At 37.0% G+C, this 21,233-nt stretch overlaps 1 protein-coding gene across 2 annotated transcripts in view; it reads left to right on the top strand.

The window, feature by feature from the left end:
* Window positions 1–16,119, top strand: part of VPS13A (vacuolar protein sorting 13 homolog A) — a 308,176-nt gene extending 292,057 nt beyond the window's left edge. For both annotated transcript variants that reach the window (XM_069105632.1, XM_069105621.1), the window contains 4 exons: window positions 500–585; window positions 3,185–3,308; window positions 4,884–4,958; window positions 14,627–16,119. In XM_069105632.1, the coding sequence (XP_068961733.1) occupies window positions 500–585; window positions 3,185–3,308; window positions 4,884–4,958; window positions 14,627–14,677 (336 nt within the window). In that variant the 3' untranslated portion in view covers window positions 14,678–16,119. The remainder of the gene's footprint in view (window positions 1–499; window positions 586–3,184; window positions 3,309–4,883; window positions 4,959–14,626) is intronic.
* Window positions 16,120–21,233: the final 5,114 nt, after the last annotated feature.

The following is a 21,233-nucleotide window of genomic DNA, read 5'->3' as shown; positions in this document are numbered from 1 at the left end:
TTACAAGGGAATAGCAGAGGACCATAATAAATTATGATGTTTTTATAGAATTTTGTGTGTGTTGTCATGTGGACCGAATTAAATGTTAATTTTATTCTGCAAAATAAAAATGAACATGATTGTCAAATAATAACAATTTTGTCTGATCTAAACTCTGATGCATTAAGGTTATGTTTATGGTTCACAGGTTTTAGTAGATTTTTTAGTAGATTTTAGTAGATTTGGTAGATTTCCTTTAAAGCCTGAATGTGTTAAACATACACACTTAGCTAAAATTGATTATCTCTAACAGATCCTTACAAGTGGGTGCTTTGAGAAAGGTGGATATAACATTTAAGTCAACATTGCTAACTGCTCTTGATGTTTAATTTCGAATGTGGACTTTAATGCTGCAGAAACGTGATCATGAATTTTCCCCCATAGTTTCTAGAAGAGGGTAAGTTGTAGATAACATTAGAATAGGAATAGCATCAACCTTTTTTCTCTTTTATATTTTTAGGTGATAGAAAATGGAAGATTTGCCAAAAACAAGTATATTACACATGTTATGGTCAATAAAACAGATTTCTTGATGATAACCAGCAGGTAACTTTCACTGGTTTTAATATTTAGCTATCTAATTTAGTAACAGGCTTACAAAGAGCTATCAATGAATAGAACCAATTATCATCCAAACCTTTCCTCATATATAGTCGTGTATACATATAGATATACAAATACATAAATGCACACAGATTCAGCTATGAACACAAGTATGTATAGATGCAATGACAAACACATAAAGAGAGTTCAAAATCAAATATAGTTATAAGAGCAAATACAGAGATTTTGTATGTGCATAAGATTTGGATTTCCTTTAACAAAGAGGTAGACATATTGCTATTTTTATTTTAAGAAAGAGGTACATGCATTGCTATTAAGTTGCTGTGTATGGTTTCCCTACCTTCTCTTCCCATGCCTAAAAATATACAAATAAAAGTATTTTACACTATAGACCAGCAGGCATATGCCTCATCGATCACTTGTAAAACCTTATCATTAATTCATAGGCACAGTACATACACTGATGCCTGAGACTGGATTTGAATTCAAGTCTTCCTGAATCCAGATCTAACACTTTATGTACTATACCACCTAGGTGTTGGGGTGTATGGGATGTAGAAGACTTAGTACATCTGTTGTGAGAAATTTCTGAGCCCTTTTCAGGGCTTATTGTCCACCTTTGGTGTCTACCTACCATCCAATTTTCATCTGTGATTCTAAGAAGCTGTAGCCTGTGCAGGGACCACACCCCACTGAATTGTCTTGGCAGATGGGCTTAATCAGGTTGATGGTCACCAGCAGGCCCCAGATCTGTCTGACTTAGGAGGTGTCCACCTCAAGCATGTGAAAAATTCCCTGAGTGGAATGGGCAGATGAGAACAGTTTGTTCCAGTGGCCACAAAGGTGGCTGAAACAAGTCCTGTGGAGTGTTTAGAGATTGGTCAGACATCAAAGACACCAAGGTCATCCACTACATCCTGAGCCATCTCCTGTCATCTTGACTTTTGTCTTGCCCAGTGGTGGGAAACCTGTGGGCCTTAAGGCCACATGTGGCCTTCTGAATTCTTAACTGAATCCAAATTTTAGATTTGTTTCATAAAATTTGGATTCAGTCAAAAGGCTGCACTTAAGAATTTAGAAGTCTATATGTGGTCTTAAGGCTACAGATTCCCCAGCCCTGGCCTTGCCACTGGACTTTGATGACTCTGAGAGAGTGAAGCTGATGCCTTTGTGCAGTTCTGTGCCAGTTCAATCCAATTCATGGGCAAATCAAGACGTCACCCCATGATATCCTTGGTCCTCTTTGAAAACAAACAACAAAACAATAACACATACATCTTTGGTTCAAGAGAACAAGTGCTAAACAGCTGCTCTATCCCTATTTAAATGTCCAATGGAAAGAGTGCTGAACTTGGAATCAGTGGATATGAGTATGAGTCCTATATCTGCCATTTTCCTGTTCTGTGACTCCGGACAACTCATTTAAATTCTGAGCCTCAATTTTCTTATCTGTAGAATGGAAAAGATTATCTGCCAAAAGAGTTTTGCAAGAAAAGTACATTGGGATGTGTATATGTATGAATGTGTGTATACACGTGTGTGTATATGTATGCATACATATTTTCATATTTGTCTATTTTACATTTATATATTTAATAAGTCACATACCTATATAGAAATGCATATACAAACATATAAACACATCTTTACATATCTGTGTATGCATAGATATTTCTACATATGCGTATGAGTTGTTAAATTATTGAATGCCTTTCCACATAATTGAAGGTTTATTGAGAGACTGATGATAACTCTTAATCCCTCTGCCTTTCTGTCCCAGTGAGAGGAAGGAGAAGGATCAAAGTGAAGTAATGGAGGATGGGATAATGCATGCTGAATGGTAGCTCTTTTATTCCCTCACCCTGGCCAGTGACGAGGAACCAGCTGTGTCTTTAATTTAGTCCTTTGCTCTGGCAAAAATAAAGCACATTCCACTTAGTGAACTCTCTGCAGGCAATGACAACTGTTGTCTTAAAGCAGAAGAAAATAATTTGTGGGGGGTGGGGTCAGAGAAGTTATTTTGCAGAGAAAGCATTTTTCTTGATTTTCATCTTGAAAGTTGAGAAAGAAATTCAGATATAAGAAGTTATATAAGTATTGTAATTCAGAGTATGACTTTAAAAAAGATCTTATAAGTATTAATTGATCCTTATCAAATCCCCTTAAGTTTCACTATTTAAGGAATATGAGATTGTAAGAATGCCAGTTGTTGGAAATGAGGTTAGAATTGTCTTTCTAGTTCTGTGCTCATTGTGATAGGAAATTCTCTCTCCCACAAGGCTTATAATTAGTTATACCTAGAATATTGGTGGCACACACAGTAATTCCAAAGCTCTGGTTACATATGAAGTCTTCAAAGATAGAGAATAACAATTGGTTGCACAAAAAATTGCCCCATTACTTTATTTGTGAAGCACGTCCAAATAATTCCAGGTTGTTGGGTATGGGTTTTTTTAAAAAAAAAATAATAGTACATATCTTCAAAGATTGTTTTCAGGAAAAAATAAGATATCTGAAAAACTCTTTGCAAACCTTTAACTATTGTTGCACTAGCTATTATTACTTTCTTTGTTTTTGGTAGTGGTGTGTTGTTTGTGACAGAAGGAACATTTGGGCAGCTGACCTGTGAGTGGCAGTACAATTTTGATGAATTTACCAAAGAGCCATTTATCGTTCATGGAAGAAGATTGCGTATTGAGGCCAAGGTATATTGAATAAAAATGTTAAGATAAAACATTAAGATTTATTTATTTTCCAAGATGTTTTCATTTATCTGGTTTAATATTTGTAAGTTTCTAATTAGCATATGACCACATACTTTTGTCAAACAGAAAATAGGTCATTTTTAACAGATGTTACTTTCCGTGGTACTACATATAGAATACCTTTCAGGTTGCAGCCAGTGGGCTATTCTTATGCCCTTCTATTCTGTTATATCTATTCTAATATGTGAGAGGTAATATGTTGCAGTGGAGAAAGAGATGGCCTTAGAGACAGAAGATATGAGTTTAAGATCTTCCTCTTGAATATGCTAGCTGTGTGATGCTGGGCAAGGCACTTAACTGCTCAGGTCTTTAGAGAAGATACTGAACCATATTTGGATAGAGTACTTTCTTAAATTGAGTTCCTTATTTTAATCAATGATATCACAGGTCTAATCCCTATCCCTGTCCATTTCTTTCACAGTGTTGTCCCCGAAACCTTCAAAAATGGACAGAAGAAAAGACCATTGTGTCTAAAACAACTTATCTATTCTTAGTGATTGGTCTTTAAAACTAGATCATAAAGCCCTTGCTGACAAGTACTTAGAATTTTTCTAATTGCTAGCACAATGTGGGTTACAGTAGGCATTCATCGAATATTTGTTAGTGGACAGATTAATTAGAAAATAAAGTTGACTTTTTATCATTTGGGTCTTTTTAGCAACTATTATCTATTCTGGACAAGGAATTGTACTAAAAGATATATGGAATGCTAGAAGAGATCAAAAGAAATAATGATGTAGAGTTTCCTTGTCCTGTTTAAACTCTTAATATTTGAGTATTTGCTAACTAGAACTATTAACTTAAAATCAACTTTATTAAGACTTTATAAAATTGTTTAGGTTAGCAAAAACTGCATATGACTACCTAATAAGTTTACGAGTTCCAACCAGTTGCCAGTGTCCAAGTACCATCACTGATCCTTGGCAAACCCAGCCCTTTGTTTTCACATCATTAGGGTAGAGAATTAGGCTCCTTTAGTCAGGATTCCATAACACAAAGTAAAAAAGATCTGTAAAGGGAGAGAGAGACCAAAGGAGAGATAGAAAGAGAGACCATATCTAGCAGTCTCTGTGATTGGGTTTTGATTTTCTCAAAGTGCTGAACACATGAGCCAGTTCTTTCATGGCAGTATGAATCATGTACATAGATTTGAGATGTACTGATCTCATCCATGATTTCTGGACTTGATTCAGAAAGGAAGTCTGATGAATTAGGAAAAAAAGAGAAAAATATTGTCCTTCACTCTCTGCTTCTTCCTTCCCTACTTTGTTATTTTTTGCAATGAAAAGGGACCTTTTTCTTAGGTTAAGGAATTGTAGAACTGCGTTTGTCATCGTGTGCTTTCACTGATATGCACGTGCTTGATTTTCCATCCTATTTGTTTCTTATAATGTTGTTCAAAAGTATTATTTCTAATATGAAGTACAGAACAATGAAATTGTTTTTCTTATGCTAATTTTCCCCATAAAGTTTGTTTGTTCTATATATTTATTAATTTCTTTATTTGGTCTGTAGGAACGTGTGAAGTCTGTATTCCACGCCAGAGAGTTTGGGAAAATAATTAATTTTAAGACTGCAGAAGATGCTCAGGTAAATCCAGTCACCTCTTTCATTAAAATTGATATGAGCTTCTGACTTCATTTTTAAATTTTATTTATTTACTTTTGTATTTCAACATTCATTTCCATAAGATTTTTGAGTTCCAAATTTTCTTCCCCTTTCTCCACCCCAAGAAGGCATGCAATCTGATGTAGGCTCTATATACACATTCATTTTAAACATATCTTCACATGAGTCATGTTGTAAAGAAGAAATAGAACCAATGAAAGGAGCCATGAGAAAGAACAAACATACAATAAAAAAAAGAATGAGCAAATAGTATGCTTTGATCTGCATTCAGACTATATAGTTCTTTTTCTGGATTTGGATAGCATTTTCCATCATGAGTCTTCTGGAGTTGTCTTAGGTCCTTGCGTTGCTAAGAAGAGGTAAGTCTATTAGCCATCACACAATGTGGCTGTTACTGTATACAGTGTTCTCTTGGTTCTGCTCACTCAGCATCAGTTCATGTAAATCTTTCCAGGTTTTTCTGAAGTCCTCCTGCTTATCATTTCTTATGAAACAATAGTATTTTGTCACTTTCATATACCAATTGATAGGCATCTCCTCAGTTTCCAGTTCTTGGCCATCACAAAAAGAGCTACTATAAATATTTTTGTACATGTGGGTCCTTTCCCCATTTTTATCATCTCTTTGGAATCCAGACCTAGAAGTGGTATTGCTGGGGTAGCCAGGTGGCTCAGCGAGTAAGAACACCAGCCCCCAGTGTCCAGATGACCTTGGGATCGAATCCAGGCTCAGACACTCAGCACCACACCCAGAAATAACTGGCCATGTAACCTTGAACAAGTTACTTAACCCCAATTGCTTAAAAAAAAAAAGAAGTGGTATTGCTTGGTCAAAGAGTATGCTCAGTTTGATAGCCCTTTGGGCATAGTTCCAAATTGCTCTCCAGAATGGTTGGATCAGTTCACAACTCCACCAATAATGCATTGGTGTTCCAATTTTCCCACATCTCCAGTGTTTGAGTATTTGCTAACTAGAACTATTAACTTAAAATCAACTTTAAGACTTTGTAAAATTGTTTAGTTTAGCAAAAACTACATATGACTACCTAATAGCTTTACGAGTTCCAACCAGTTACCAGTGTCATAAGTACTATTACTGATCCTTGGTAAGCCCATCCCTTTGTTTTCACATCATTAGAGTAGAGACTTAGACTTCTTTAGGCAGGATTACTGTACAAATATAAATTTCTATAACACAAAGTAAAAAGGATCTGAAAAGGGAGATTCATCATTTTCCTATTTTGTCATGTTAGCCAGTCTGATAGGTGTGATGTGGTACCTCAGAGTTGTTTTGATTTACATTCCTCTAATCAACAGTGATTTGGAACGTTTTTTCATATGACTATGGATAGCTTTAATTTCTTCATCTGAAAACTACCTTTTGATATCTAATGACCATTTATCAATTGGGGAATGACTTGTATTCTTTTAAATTTGACTCAGTTCTCTATATATTTTAGAAATGAGGCCTTTATCAGAGAAAATGGTTGTAAAAATTTTTTTCCCAGCTTTCTGCTTCCCTTCTATAATCTTTGTCACATTGACTTAGTTTGTGGAAAAAATTTAAATTTAATTTAATGTAATCAAAGTCATCCATTTTGCATTTCATAATGTTCTCTATCCCTTGTTTGGTCATAAATTCTTCTATTCATAAATCTCACAGGTAAACAATTTCTTGTTCTCCTAGTTTGCTTATAATATCAGCCTTTATAGCTAAACCATGTACCCATTTTGACTTTATCTTGTAAACAGTGTAAGATGTTGGTCTATGCCTAGTTTCTGCCATACTATTTTCCCATATCCCCAGAAATTTTTGTTAAATGGCAAGTTCTTATCCCAGAAGTTGGGATCTTTGGCTTTATCAAACAGTAGATTACCATAGTCATTGACTACTGTGTCTTATGTACCCTAACCTGTTCTATTGATTCACCACTCTATTTCTTTTTAAAAAAATAATCAATTTTGAATTTATTTTTAGTTTTCAATATTCATTTTCACAAGATTTTGAGTTACAAATTGTCTCCCCTTCTTCCCTCAAACCCCTACCTCCAAATGGTAAGCCTACTGAATACCCTTTCCCCCAGTCTGTTCTCTCATATCTTCCCCATTCCTCCTCTAACTTTCTAGTAGGGCAAGATGGATTTCTATACCCCAATGCCTGTATATCTTATTTCCCAGTTGCATGTAAAAAAGAAAACAACAATTTTTTTAAACATTTGTTTTTAAAACTTTGATTTCCAGATTCTTTCTCTTCTTCCCTCCTTACTTACCCCCACTGGGAAGATAAGCAATTCAGTATAGGTTGAACATGTGTAGTTACGCAAAACATTTCCATAGTACATATACTGTGAAAGACTGAGTATATTTCCTTCCAACCTGTCCCACCTCCCACTCATTCTATTTTCTACTTTGACCCAGTCCCTTTTCAGAAATGTGTGCTTCTAACTACTTTCTCCCCCTATCTGCCCTCTCTTCTATCATCCCCCCTCTTATCCACTTCCCCCCTACTTTCTTGTAGGGTAAGATACCCAATTGCACCACTGTATTTCTTAACCAGTACTGAATAGTTTAGATAATTGCTGCTTTATAATATAATTTAAGATCCATTATGGCTAGGCCATCTTCCCTTGCATTTCTTTTCATTAATTCCTTTGATATGCTTGACCATTTGTTTTTCCAGATGAATTTTGTTATTTTTTTCTTGCTCTATAAAATAATTTTTGGGAGTTTGATTGGTATGGCACTGAATAAATAAATTAATTTGAGTAGGATTGTCATTTTTATCATATTATGAACTTATAACTTTAAAACTATACAGTCTGTATGTTGACGGTTAGGAAAAGTATTGTTTTTTCTTTTTAAATTTAGTGTAAATATTTGCCTTGATCAGCACGAGACCTTCTGGTGTGGAAATGTTCTTTAATGCAGAGTGGCAGCTTGTTTGTAAATTGTAACCCTGGAGAGTTGCCTGGGAACTGAGAAGTTAAGTTCCTATTGTCATATAGTGATATGTGTCAGAGGCAGAACTGGAACTTAGGACTTTGACTCCATGATGTGCCCTGGAAACTGTCACATTTTCTCCTCCTTTTTTTTTTAATGATGAGAAAGTTAAAAAAAAGTACATCTGTGTGGATTGTCCTTATGTGTATAGTCATCAGTATTTGTTAACTAGAATATTGTTCTTTTTTGTGATTAGTTATGGATCTTGTTTTTAGTTAGGTTAGACTAGTCTGGTACAGCATTGGAGTTTAAAGAACATTTGGAATTTTTGTATGTAAGAGAGAATCCAATAAGCCTGTTAAGTTAGTACAAAAAGTTACAGTAAACCTTTTTATAAAATAAAACGTAATTTTCCACAAACTACACACATGTATTTTCAATTTATTATATTTATTTAACTGAATAATCAGGTGGCACAGTCAATAGAATATTTGATTTGGAAACCTGCCTCAGGCATTTACTCCTTCTGTGACCCTGGTCAGTCACTTAACTTCCTTTACCCTTGTCTGTACAGGGGGGGATAATAAAAGAACTTACTTCATAGGGTTATTGTGAGCATCAAATGAAAAAACATATGTGAAGCACTTTATTAACCTATAAGTGCTATGTAAATCTTATTGTTGTTGGTGTTATTATAATTATTCTTATCATCATAAGCAGAATTGGAGTTGAGAGTACAGTTCTGCTTCCAGCCCTTCCACTCGGATCATAGACCCAAAGCTGAAAGGGACCTCCAAGTCCACCTGGGTTACTTACCCTGAGGCCCAAGGGAGGTTAAGTGACTTGACCAAGAACATCACAGTAATAACCATCATAGGCAAGGTTCTCATCCTTGTGCTCTGACTCCAGAGTTGTCTTAATGCCCTACCCACTTCCAAACTGGCTGTGGGGACTTGGCCCAATCACTTCACTCCTGGGGTCTTGTTTACTGTCTCACCAGTCACTCAGTAACTCCATGCTATAACTGCCATGCCCATATGCTGATGAAATTGTTTCTTCAATTTAGCATTGAAATCTGACGGAATCCACTGACCTTTCCTCAGTTTTTGATCCTATTCCTCCTATGTTTTAAGCATTCGTCAAGGCTTTTTCCCATGGTGGGTGGTCTCCAGCTCCTCTCTCCCCATTCTCTTCTCTTCCTACTCCATCTTGTTCCCCATGATGATCTCATCCACGTCTTTGACTTCATTGACTCCCAAAATTTTAGACCAAAAAAAGTTTTTTTTAATACTTCCTATTCTTATGTAACCTGTGTTGTACCAGGGAATGAAAACAAGTAAACAGATGAGTAATAGAAGATACAAGATAATTAAAAAGGGAGAGAACTCTAACAACCAAGGGCATCAGGAAAATCATCCCATAGGAAGTGGCACATGTGTTGAACCTTGAAATAAGTTAAGAAATGAAGGTGATAATAGAGTTCATTCCAGGCATGAACAATATCCTATGCAAAGGTATGGAGATGGGAATGTTAAATTCAGTAAATGAAAGGCCTGTTTGGCTGAGACATAAAATGTCTTGAAAAGTATCCTGGAGTCAAAGTGTGAAAGGCTTAAAATGCTAAGCTGAGACATGTATATTTTAGTCTAGAGTTAATTGGGAACCTGTAACCTAAAGATTCTTAATGTGAAGAGTGAGATGGTAAGATTTGTACTTTAAGAAGATTGTTTTGGCATCTCTGTAGGAGATGTTTGTGGATTAAATGATCTTGAAGTTGGGAATTCAGTTAGGAGTCCAAGAAGTGGTGAAAACTTGAACCAGCTAAGTTGCCCTCTTGAGTAGAGAGAGACTTAGAAACTGATGAGATATACAGTAAGGAAAGAGGAAGCCTGTAGAAAGATAGGCAAAGAGGGCCTAGGCTAGAGCCCACAGTTAAGGTGTGGGACATGGATCCAGTAAACAAGATTGAGAGGGAGCGGTCAGGCATAGAGGAGAACCAGGGTAGAAGGATGTACTGAAGGCTAAGGGAGGAAGAAGTGGGGAGCAGTGTCAGAGAGTTCAAGTGTAAGGACTGAGACCATGCCATTGTATTTAGCAAATGAGATTTTTTTGTGAAACCCTAGAGACAGGGAGGTGTGAGATGTTGGTGAGAGCTTTCCCCTTGAGCCTGCAGACATACTGGAAGTCTCAGTTCAGGGAGCTGTAGATTTCCCTCATCCCTCGTGGTTTTCAAGGAGAACTTGAAAGATCATTTATTGGAGATGTTGCTGAAGGGGTTTTAATTGAGTATAGGTTGAATTAGCTAACTTCTGAAGTTCATTCCAACTATGACTGTACTTAGAGATAGTAAAAGGGATTTTAATAATAGCTAGCATTTATATAGGGCTAGACATAGAAGCTCTTTACAAATGCCTCATTTTCATTTCATAAGAAACCTGGGAAGTATTATCCCCATTTTACAGTTGAGGAAGCTGAGGCAAACAGGTTAAGTGATTTACCCAAGGTCACACAGCTAGTAAATGCCCGAGTTCAAATTTGAACTCAGATCTTCTTTACTCCAGGCCTAACATTCTATTCACCAGACCTCCTAGCAGCTTGTTTTATGTTTCATACTATTTGTTACACTTTCAAGATTATTACTCTGTACTACAGTTTCACATCTGTCACATAGTGGTTTAATTATTTCCATTTATACTCTATTAAAATGAATGTGGAATTCTAAGACCTCAGAAAACTAATAATTCAGTTCTTTGTTACCTTGAAGAAGTCTCTTAATGCTACAGAGCTTCGGTTTCCTCAGATGTAAAAGGGAGATAAAAGTGCCTGCCTCTTAGAATTTTTTAAAATGAAATGCTGAGAGAGGATTCTGGGAAGACAGCGGAGTAGGTCAGAAAATTCTAAGCTCTCGAGATTTTCCCCCACAAAAGAAATGAAATAACACCTCAGGGTGAACAAAATGCCAGTAAAAATAAATAAGAAGAGTGTCACAACAGAGGTCCTCCTGGAGCAAATAGAGAAGATCAAAAGAAAAATCCCAGGACCAGCTTTGGTCCCTGTAAAGAGTAAAAACACCCTCCAGGCCAGGGTCTGCTAAAAAAGTGGCCATGCCCTAATACAAGAAATCATTGAACTACAAGGGGCAAGCTCTGGGGTTGGCTGGTTTGGGAGGCTGCCTTGGTCCCAACCACAGGAACTTTTACTTCCAGGACAGTGAGGGGAGTTGGGCATCTGAGCCAGGAAAATCGAGGGAACCTCTGCTGACCAGGCACACCAGACACAGCTGTGCTGTGGAGAGTAGAGAGTGGGGGTAGGGAGGAGCCAGGACATGCCTGGTGAGTGCAGAAGCAGTAGGGTAGAAAGCCCCTGGCTGTGGGCATTTAGACAAAGCTGGAGGTCTGGCTTTGGTTCCAGGCTGGAGGGGACAACTAAAGATCTGGGGCAAGAGGCACCATCCCCCATACCTCAGGTGATTACAGAAATTAAGCTATCACTAAGGCAGAAGAGAAAGAATCCAACCATAGAAAGTTATTATGGAAATAGAGAAGACCAGAGTTCCTCTTGAGAGGAGGATATTGAAGCAAAGAAACCTTCTACCCCAAAGAGTAATGTCAAATGGTCACCTGCCCAAAAAGAATTTATAGAACTTTAAAAAGACTTTAAAAATCAAATGAGAGAAATGGTGTAAAAATCTAAAATATATATATTCCAAGAAAAACAAGATTATGAAAAGAAAGTCAGCCAATTAAAAAAAGGAAATCCAGAATCTTAAGGAAGAAATGACACCTTGAAAATTAGAATTGGGCAAGGACAAAGCGAAATTGTGAGAGATCAAGAAATAATTTTAAAAATATAAAGAATGAAAAAATAGAAGAAACAGTGAAACATCTTGTAAGAAAAACAACTTATCTGGAGAACAGAACAAGAAGATAAAACATAAGAATAATAAGATTACCTGAAAGCTATGAACAAAAAAAAAGAATCTTGAAACAATAATACAAGAAATAATTAGAGGAAAATATCCTAAAGCATTAGAATGGGGGGGGAGAGTAGAAATAGAAAAAAATCCATTGATCAGCACTTGAAATAAATCATATGAGGAAAACTCACAGTAATATTATAGTCTAATTCCAAAATTCCCAGGATAAAATATTAAGAACTTCAGTTTCCTTGGATGTAAAATAGAGATAAAAGTGCCTACCTCTTAGGGTTTTTGAAAATGCTGAGAGAGGATTCTGGGAAGATAGTGGAGTAGGTCAGGAAATTCCAAGCTCTCAAATAAAATAGGATAAAATATTAAAGTGTAATATATTATACCTCGAGGATAAAATATTATGAGCAACAAGAAAAAAACCACAAATATGACTGTGCCACAGTCAGAATCATGCAGGACCTAGCCGTGGAGACACTTAAGGACCACAGATCTTGAAATAGTATATATCGAAGAGCAAAAGAACTGGGGTTTCAGCTAAGTTAAGCATAATCCTGAATGAAAAAAAAAAATAGAGCACCGGCCCTGGAGTCAGGCGGACCTAGGCTTGGATCCGGCCTCAGACACTTAACGCAAAAACTAGCCAAGTGACTTTGGGCAAGTCACTTAACTCCAGTTACCCTCCAAAAAGAAAAAAAAATGGACATTTGATCAACGGTCAGACTTTTGGACTTTGTTAAAGATTGATCACAAGGAATTCAAGAAGGACAGATCATTTACCTTTTATTCTTAACAAAGGGTGGGGGTAGATCTGAGTATGATATGACTTTTAAAAATAAAACCATTTAGGAACAGCTAAAAATCTGAAAAACGCTACAAATGAGGTACAAGAGGAAGAATCGGCACAGAGGAAGTAGATGGAGGAGGAGGGCTGGTAGTTCTAGTAACCGACTTTCGTTGGTAATAGGGAGCAATACATATATATTTAGAAGAGTATAAAAGTCTTCTAAATTTAGAAGAAATAAAACAGGAAGGGGATCACAGGGGGAGAGGATAAGAGAGGGGACTTGAGAGGGGAGAGTGAAGGAATAGGTTACAGAGGCATTTAAATGTATGGGAATGAGAGGATAGGGGAGGAATCCTTTGGGGGGGTAGTCTAAGTAAATAGGACAAGGTAGCAGGAAGAAGCAAAGTTAGAGGAATCAGGATGGATAGAAATAAGAGACACCAACATAAAAACAAAGATCAGGAATAGAATGTGTTAGGGAAAGTATGTGTCTATATATGTATTTATGTACATGTGTATGTATATATATATATATATATATATAAATGTATTTGTACTTAATCATAGCCTTCTGGAAGGGGCAGAAGGGGGTAAAACAAAGTAAAAAGTACACAGCAGAAAACAAGGAAACTTAGAAACGAAGCAAAGAAAAGCTAGACAGCTCTCAGACCAACATATAGTATTTGTCATACAGGCTTTCTTCTAAATGTATCCCTACATATTTTAAATCCTCTCTTTATTTTCTGCTATGCACATGACATGCTTTCCCCCTCCTTTGTCCTTGTATTTACATTTCAGTATTTAAGTTTATGACTCTTTTTGCTTTCTGTGTTCTGGTGTTTGAGTCTAAAATAAAAAAAGAAAAAGAAAAACTGAAATGCTTTGTAAACTTTATATCTTTGTGTAAATAAAAGTTAGTATTACCATTTTGTCCTGTTATAACTAGAGTGCTCATTGCCTAATCTCTTGAGTTCATAGACTTTTCAAGCTAAAAAAAAACCAACAAATTTTTAAAGACTATTTAGTCTAACCACTATCATTTTAAAGGTCAGGAAACTAAGGCATCAAAAGGTTAAATGGCCTGCCTACCCATGGTCAGAGAGGTGAGTATAGATACGTGGACTCCCTTCCTGGCTCATAGCCCAGTCAGGCATGAGAAAAGACCTCATAAAGGAATTTCAGATTTCATTAGAATGTGTGATGGCAAGATGGAGAGTATGAACCTCTTGTCTGTAGCATAGGTTGAGAAGGATGGAGGAATAGGCTGTGGGAAATAAACACATTGAAGGGTTCGGAAGTTGGGTTTGAAGGAGTTCCATTCAATGTGTGTGTTGAAGTCCTCTGGTGTAAATGCAGAACTAGGAGAAGAAAGACTCACAAAGCCACCACCATAGTTCAGTCCATCATTTCTCACTGACTCATGTAATAGCCTCTTAATTGGTTTCCCTACCTCTGATATCTTTCATCTCTAATCTAGCTTCTGTGTAGAAGCCATATTGATATTCCTGACCTTTAAAGTTCTTCACAGTGCAACTCCAAACCACTTTTCCAGGTTTGCCACACATACCATTCCATCTCCCCTCTCCCTGCCTTTGTCCAGAGTTTTCCCCAGTCCTTGGAATAATTATCCTTCCTCTGCCTCTCAAAGCTCAGCTGACATGCCACTTCAGTAGAAGGAGGCCATGCTTGTCCTTTACATCCCACTTCTCATTGTAGATTTTTCATTTACTGGTCCTATATATGTGTCATTTCCTCCAGCAGAATATAAGTTCTCGAGGTCAGGGCCCATTTTGTTTTTGTTATATATTTCCATTGTCTTCATGCCTATTAAGTAGGAGATTAATAAAATGCTTGTTAAATTCAGATCACAACTGGGTAAGGAAAAAAAAACAGTTTTTCCATCAACTCATCAAAATGTTTTTAAGATTTTTATTACAAATTAAGAATATATCTTCGTTTATTTCTTTACTTATAGTGGGTTCTTTCAAAGCTGGAAGAAGTGAGAGAGATTTCACCAAGATTCTAACTGATGGAAGGAGCTGACTGAAGACATCAGGAATGCAAGAGAATATAACTTATAGCTTTTATCTTCCAGTGCCTGATTATCAAAATTAATTTGGGGAGTCAGGTATAAAATTATATTCAAGCACCCTATGTTTAATGGTTGTAGTCCAGTTTCATTAAGGAATCAGTTGGAATTGGGTCAAATAGGAATTGGGTAAAAAATATAATCAAAATATTTCGCCCATTCAGGGATGATTAGATTTAAAAATTAAGTTAAAACTTAAAGCAGGCATCAGGTTAAAATTCTTTTAATACATTTTTTTTTAAAGATCCTTTTTCTTTTCCTGAGGGAACTTTAATACTGGCTGCAGAAGTATATCTCACAGTGGTAAAGGAGTTGCCCTAAGTTAATTTCACTCAGAGCTAGATTGCCATTTTTTTTGGGGGGGGGAGGGTGTCATTCTGAAGTTTACCATTTTTAACTTACACACTCATCTACTCCAAATGATCTGAGTGAGCAGTGGGTAGAATGATTTAATCACATACCATTCCAGTAGTATTACAAGACCTTAAAAAGTAGTTTAATCAGAAAGGTAAAGTTCAACAGTGTAATCTTTGAAATTCTTTTTATGGATAAATATTTTGGAAGTATTTTTCCTTATTTTTTTATATTAAGAATAGGTTCAAATTATTCTTCAAATGTACAAGCATTTGGAGTTACCTTTTTATACACTATGCTATAAATTATAAAAAAAATCCACTGATGCCTTGCCTTAAGACAGACGATATGTTGTTGAAGAAATAGTTATCATGCTCAGGAAAATCTCTTTGAGAGAGTAAAAATAAAGAAATACCTCCTCAAGCCAAGTCCCTGGGGACAATATTGTGCATTTGATTTATATATTTAATGCTTTTAGTGGAATTCTAACCTTAAAGAAAACTTTCTGAAGCTTCCTCCAGAGACCAAGACCACACCACAAATTTAAATTTCCCTCAAGAATTCACATCCCAAGAAATTGTATAGAAGAACTTACGGTTCTTCTTGGAAATCATGGTAACCTAAGATGAGACCCAGCACCAAGCTGTGGGTGCCAGAGACTCAAGAACTTCAGGATCACTTTTCTAAGCTCATGATTCAGGTGTAAAGCTCATCTCAACAAAAATCATTGGCTGCACCTGAGTGGAAAGAAGGCTGCAGGATTTATTTGGTTTCCATTCTCTATATAGAATTTTTTTTCTTTTGGAGAGAATGATGAATGACTATATGATAACTGTATTTTCTATTTAATTGTTGAATAGTATGGAATATCTGATGCATGTTGTATAACTGCTGCCAAAAGATTCTTTCCAAACTGTTTTTGAAATTTTGGAATGTGTATGAGTTATTGGCTTTGAAATGTTCTGATCTGTTCAGACCCTTGCTTTGTTGTAAAAGCTACAGTAAACGGCATGCCAAACTATAAATGTATTTTGCTTTCTTTTGGATCAAGTTCTGCAATCATTGATTTTCCCACAAAAATCCATTACATGTATTATTTATCACTTCCAGAATATTGTGGTTAATATTACAAAGAGGTTCCAAATTGCAACCATGATTTGTGTGACTTTAATTATATCTGCTCAGAGCAGGAGACATTATCCTGGCAGGGTTGATATTTTAACCTCACATTAGAATCTGACCAACATGGGGTAAATAATCAATACATTTGATTTGAAGGGTTAATTGATAATGTGGCCTTAAGGGATCTTTGGTTAGCGTCCCTGAGCTTGGTAATTTCTTGCTTTAACCCTTATCTGAGCCTTATATAGTTGGATTGTCTATTCATTTCAGCTTGTTTATATGAGTTCACAATTTATTCATTTAAAACACATCAGATTAAGTACAATCCAAACATTTGGAGTCCTGGTGGCAGAAGTGGAAGCAGACGGGTCAAACCTAAAAACTTAAGTAATGGACACTGTTGGTACTGGCAAGGCTTCTGAAATGAAGCCCAGGAGAAAGCCTCAGCCAGCAGGTGTAGGCATTAGGTATGTGTCCTCACGTGCACTTTGACCACCTCATTTCTGGCCGATCAGGCAGTTTTCTCCTTTGGTTTAATGACATGCATGAATACCTTGTTTCTATTCTCCCACGGTAAAGGAATCCATAATTTCAGTTGACACAATTGATAAACTTTTATGGAAGAGGAGGTTTGCATCCGAATGCAAAGCTCAAGACATTAAAAAGTCATTAGTAATGTCAGTTTAGATATATTTTTAGTTTAATATTTTGAAAGTTAATGTTACGCTGTTTGACTCAGTGTTCTGGTATATGTGGTTGTCCCAGATGTGCTTGTGCAATTCTCCCTGGAACTGAGCCGTGTGCTCTGTGACATCTCTCTGCTCCTGCCTCTGCCACTGTGCCAGTCATGGACTCCACACTCACATGATGATTCATTTTGCATAATTTCTTCCCTTCTATAGTTTAGGCTGGTCTTTGCTATTGTTGCCTGTTTTAAAGCTGCCATTATAATCATGTCTTGAAGTCTCATTTATTAAGTATCCACAGTATATTAGATGCTCAATCATCATAAAGTATCTATCTGGAATCTGACATTCTAAAGTTTTCAGTGCCTCATCAGCACTACCTTCTTTATTTTTGCTTTGCTTTTTTGCTTAATTCATGATGTGACCTATGTAATGACATCCAATTACAGCTCTTCACGTTGAAATGAGACCTTTCCTACTGTTGTAACACTGTCCCACCCCATCTTACAAAGAATAGGTTAAAAATTGTAGAGGCAAGTTGGCATGAATTCTGAATAATTAGAGCTCTCCATAAATGGGGTTGGCTGTCTCAGGGGGCACTGCGGCCAGCACAGTTGGTGGGCTAGGAAGCAATGAGAATAACGAGGCGGGGGTGTAATCAATAGTCTGTTTATTACAGGACCATTTCATGCAGAACCAAAGACGCAAGGGGAGAGTTTATTTGCCTCCTAACGGGTCTACGTGACCCAAAAGAATGCAGACAATGTACAAGGACCCTCCCTTGATCTTGTTTACTATTTACCCTTGCTTAAGGTTAGTTATTTATTCGGGTAATATCATAGGACCATATCCAGAGGCATGAACAAAAAAAGATTACACACCCTCTTGCTTATCTGCTCTGTAACCTTGTATAGGGCAGGGGAATGTTCCTTTAGCGGGACCAAGGAACCCCCAAAGTTCTCTACATCCAAACAAGGTTATACATCCTCCTACTTACCTGCCCTGTAAACTTTCAGGTAATAACATAGGGGAGGGTAGCATTTCATTAGTGGAGCTAAAGAACTCCTGAAAGTTCTCTACATCTCCTGCATTTATTATTTTAAAAGGCTGTGGGCAGAATCATGCAACTGGACATTGTATACCACTTGTTGAATGATATGAGAAAAACAGGAAATAAGGATGGGTAAACAAGTACATAAAACCAGTAATACCACCCCTATTCCTAGGAAGGTTATTATTTGCTGTATTTGTCCAGGTAATATTCCCTGAGCTCTCTTTATCCAATCAACAATGTTTTTTGCCTCCAAATTTGGTAGTAGTGACTGCTGACTTTCTTGGTCCATGAGGCAAGACAAAATCTCTAAATCATTTATGTCAAGGGATGTGTTATAGTCATCCCATAGCCCATTAAGATAATTTCTAATTTGAGTTATGTTACATTCTGATTCATTATATTGTTTGTTTACCATACAGAAATATACATATATATATAATCACATATTAATCTTTGTCTAACTTGCATTAATTCAGTCTCCTCAGCTATAGCAATTAAATCCTCTCTAAGCTGAATTATTGCTTTATAAAAACTCTTGTTGATTTCTGATTGTAACAAAAATCCTTGTCAAACATTGACAGAATTCACGTAAAAATTGAGCTTGCAGCATCTGATCTTGTACAGTGTTAATGGATATAGACATAGCAACACTGCTCACTATAGTAGTACCGTGTTTCCCCGATAATAAGGCACTGTCTTATTATTTTTTTTGGACAGGAAAACACCAGAGGGCTTATTTTCAGGGGAGGGCTTATTTTAATGAACATTGACAGCAATTTTAATAAACAGGTAAATGTGTACAAAAAATGTACCTTTATTCAATAATGAATTCAATAAAGAACAGGATGATGCTCTCACTGCTGCAGCTCTGATTGGATGCAGCTCGGAGCGTGGCCTGCGTTTCACGGGGGGGTGGGGAGGGAAACGGTGCATACAGAGGGTACCGTAATGTAGCATGTAGCGCAGGGGATCACCTTCACTACAGTAGCAATCTCAATAGGGCTTATTTTCGGGGGAGGGCTTATTTTAGAGGAATCTTACACAGTAAGGGGAGGGCTTATTTTCGGGGAAACACGGTAATTAAAGCAATTATCCCAACAACAATACAGGAAATGCACTTTTTTTTTTTCGAATGAAACCCAGTAATTGATTAACTTGAGCAATCAGCACAAGAGTGAAACCAATGCTCACTCTCTACAGTTATCATTACCATATTAGGTCTTCTTATAACAAATAGCAGTGGTCTCAAAGAAGTATTATCATGACATTCAGAAACCTTACAATTAACACATGTGACATCGTAATGCTTATACGTTTTGGTGATATTTATGTTGCTATGATTTCCCCACATGAATGCATACCTCCCTCCTAAACAAGCACGTACAAAGCTGTGGTCAGTCTTGCTCAAGTATGTCCCATTAGGAGCAAAAATAGCAAAAACCATTGTTATTGGGGCCCATGGCAAAGGGATTTTCCATATTTCCAGGTTTCCTCCCTGTGTCCAAACTAATTTTGTTTTGAATACACACCATGTCTATGATTAATGTTCGTGTCATCGTGCCAGGAAATGTAGGTTTGCTGTTCCACCAGATGGCAAACAGGTATGTTAGTCCTACAGTTTAAAAATGGGAGATCCACTTGACCTGAAGATGAGTCCCACTTGTTTCAGTCTGGACGCAGCGTCTGATGTTTATCCCACAATCCTGAACAATTCGAAAAAGTCCCCAAAATTCCTATAGTATATGTTGTGATGTTCTCAAAGCGTACTAGGTCCTTAACTCTGAAAATTCCTTTAGCATAGGTGTTCCCATTCAGCTTTTCTTTAACTCTGTGCTTTCACATAGATAGAGAAGATAGATTAACAGGAGTGTCCACAAGGGCATCAACATGTTTGAATCTGCCCCAAGGATGATACTCATAATGATGTGATCGAGGACTACCCAGTATCTTGTAGCGGCAACTGTGGGAAGCTGAGCAAGGATAGGAGCAAGCAGGATCACCATCCACTTGCCCTCATTTAGGCTCTGGCTCCTCGTCTGGTCCTGGTTCAGGGGGGCCGAATGCCCAGTCTCTGCATTTGTAGACACAGTCCTTGTTCTCCTTTCTGGTATCCAGACTTCCTCATTTTCATCTGTGGAGAAACACAAAGAGCCTAGGCCATGCACTTTTACTCTGTGCTGACCACACCATTGTCCCTTATTTTCCCACATCACCCATTCAGTAACTGCAGTTGCCTGGGGCTGTGATCTTTTAGAATTCTAAAAGTAAAATTCTAATTGTGTGGTCAGTAACACCCCAGAATTTTTCTGCTGGTGTTTTATTTTCATGATCTAACATGAAATAATTTATTACATATAGTGACAACCCCAACATTTGTCTTGGGGTTCCTGTGCTCCAAATTCCCCCTTTTAGATTTTGGAGTGCAGTTTTAAGTGTATGGTTTTTTCTTTCAATAATTGCCTGACCTGTGGGGTTGTAAGGAAGCCCTGTAACATGGTGAATACCCCACTGAAGACAGAATTCAGCAAACCTTTTGGAGGTGTAAGTGGGGCAATTGTCAGTCTTTAATTGTTTTGGCACACCAGCAGCAAAGCATGCAATAAGGTATTCTTGAACATGAGAGGTTTTTTTCTCCAGACACAGCAGTTGCTCATGTAAACCCCAAATATGTATCCACAGTTACATGTATATATTTCAGTCTCCCAAAAACAGAATAATGAATAACATCAGACTGCCAAATTTCAGTGGGTAACAGTCCACAGGGATTTACACCCTTGGGTATAGAGGGACTGCAAATAACACATAATGGACAGCTTTTAACTATTTGCCTAGCTTGTTCTCTAGTGATATCAAAGGTCCTAGCAAGCATTCCAGCAGACTGATGAAATCTATGATGGAATTCCTTTGCTAATTCTATTGATCCCACAAGGATTTAATCAGCTATGTGATTACCTTTTAAAAAGTTGTCCAGGAAGACCTGTATGAGATGGGATATGCATAATGTAAATGGGATGTGATCTGTTTTGTACAATATCTTGTAAATCACAGAACAATGTGTACAACTGAGTTTTACTGTTGGCTGTTTTTATCTTTTGAGTTACTTGGGCTGCATATTGAGAATTTGTAATAATGTTAATAGGCTGAGGAAATAGAGTACCGTGTTTCCCCGATAATAAGACCTATCCCGAAAATAAGCCCTCCCCTTACTGTGTAAGATTCCTCTAAAATAAGCCCTATTGAGATTGCTACTGTAGTGAAGGTGATCCCCTGCGCTACA

The sequence above is a fragment of the Petaurus breviceps genome, unplaced genomic scaffold, assembly GCF_028583685.1.
Source record: "Petaurus breviceps papuanus isolate PSGF00001 unplaced genomic scaffold, PetGlider_PUasm1.0 138, whole genome shotgun sequence".
NCBI classification, from domain to species: Eukaryota; Metazoa; Chordata; class Mammalia; order Diprotodontia; family Petauridae; genus Petaurus; species Petaurus breviceps.
The sequence above is the reverse complement of the archived record's forward strand: the minus strand, read 5'-3'. Positions and strand labels throughout refer to the sequence as shown.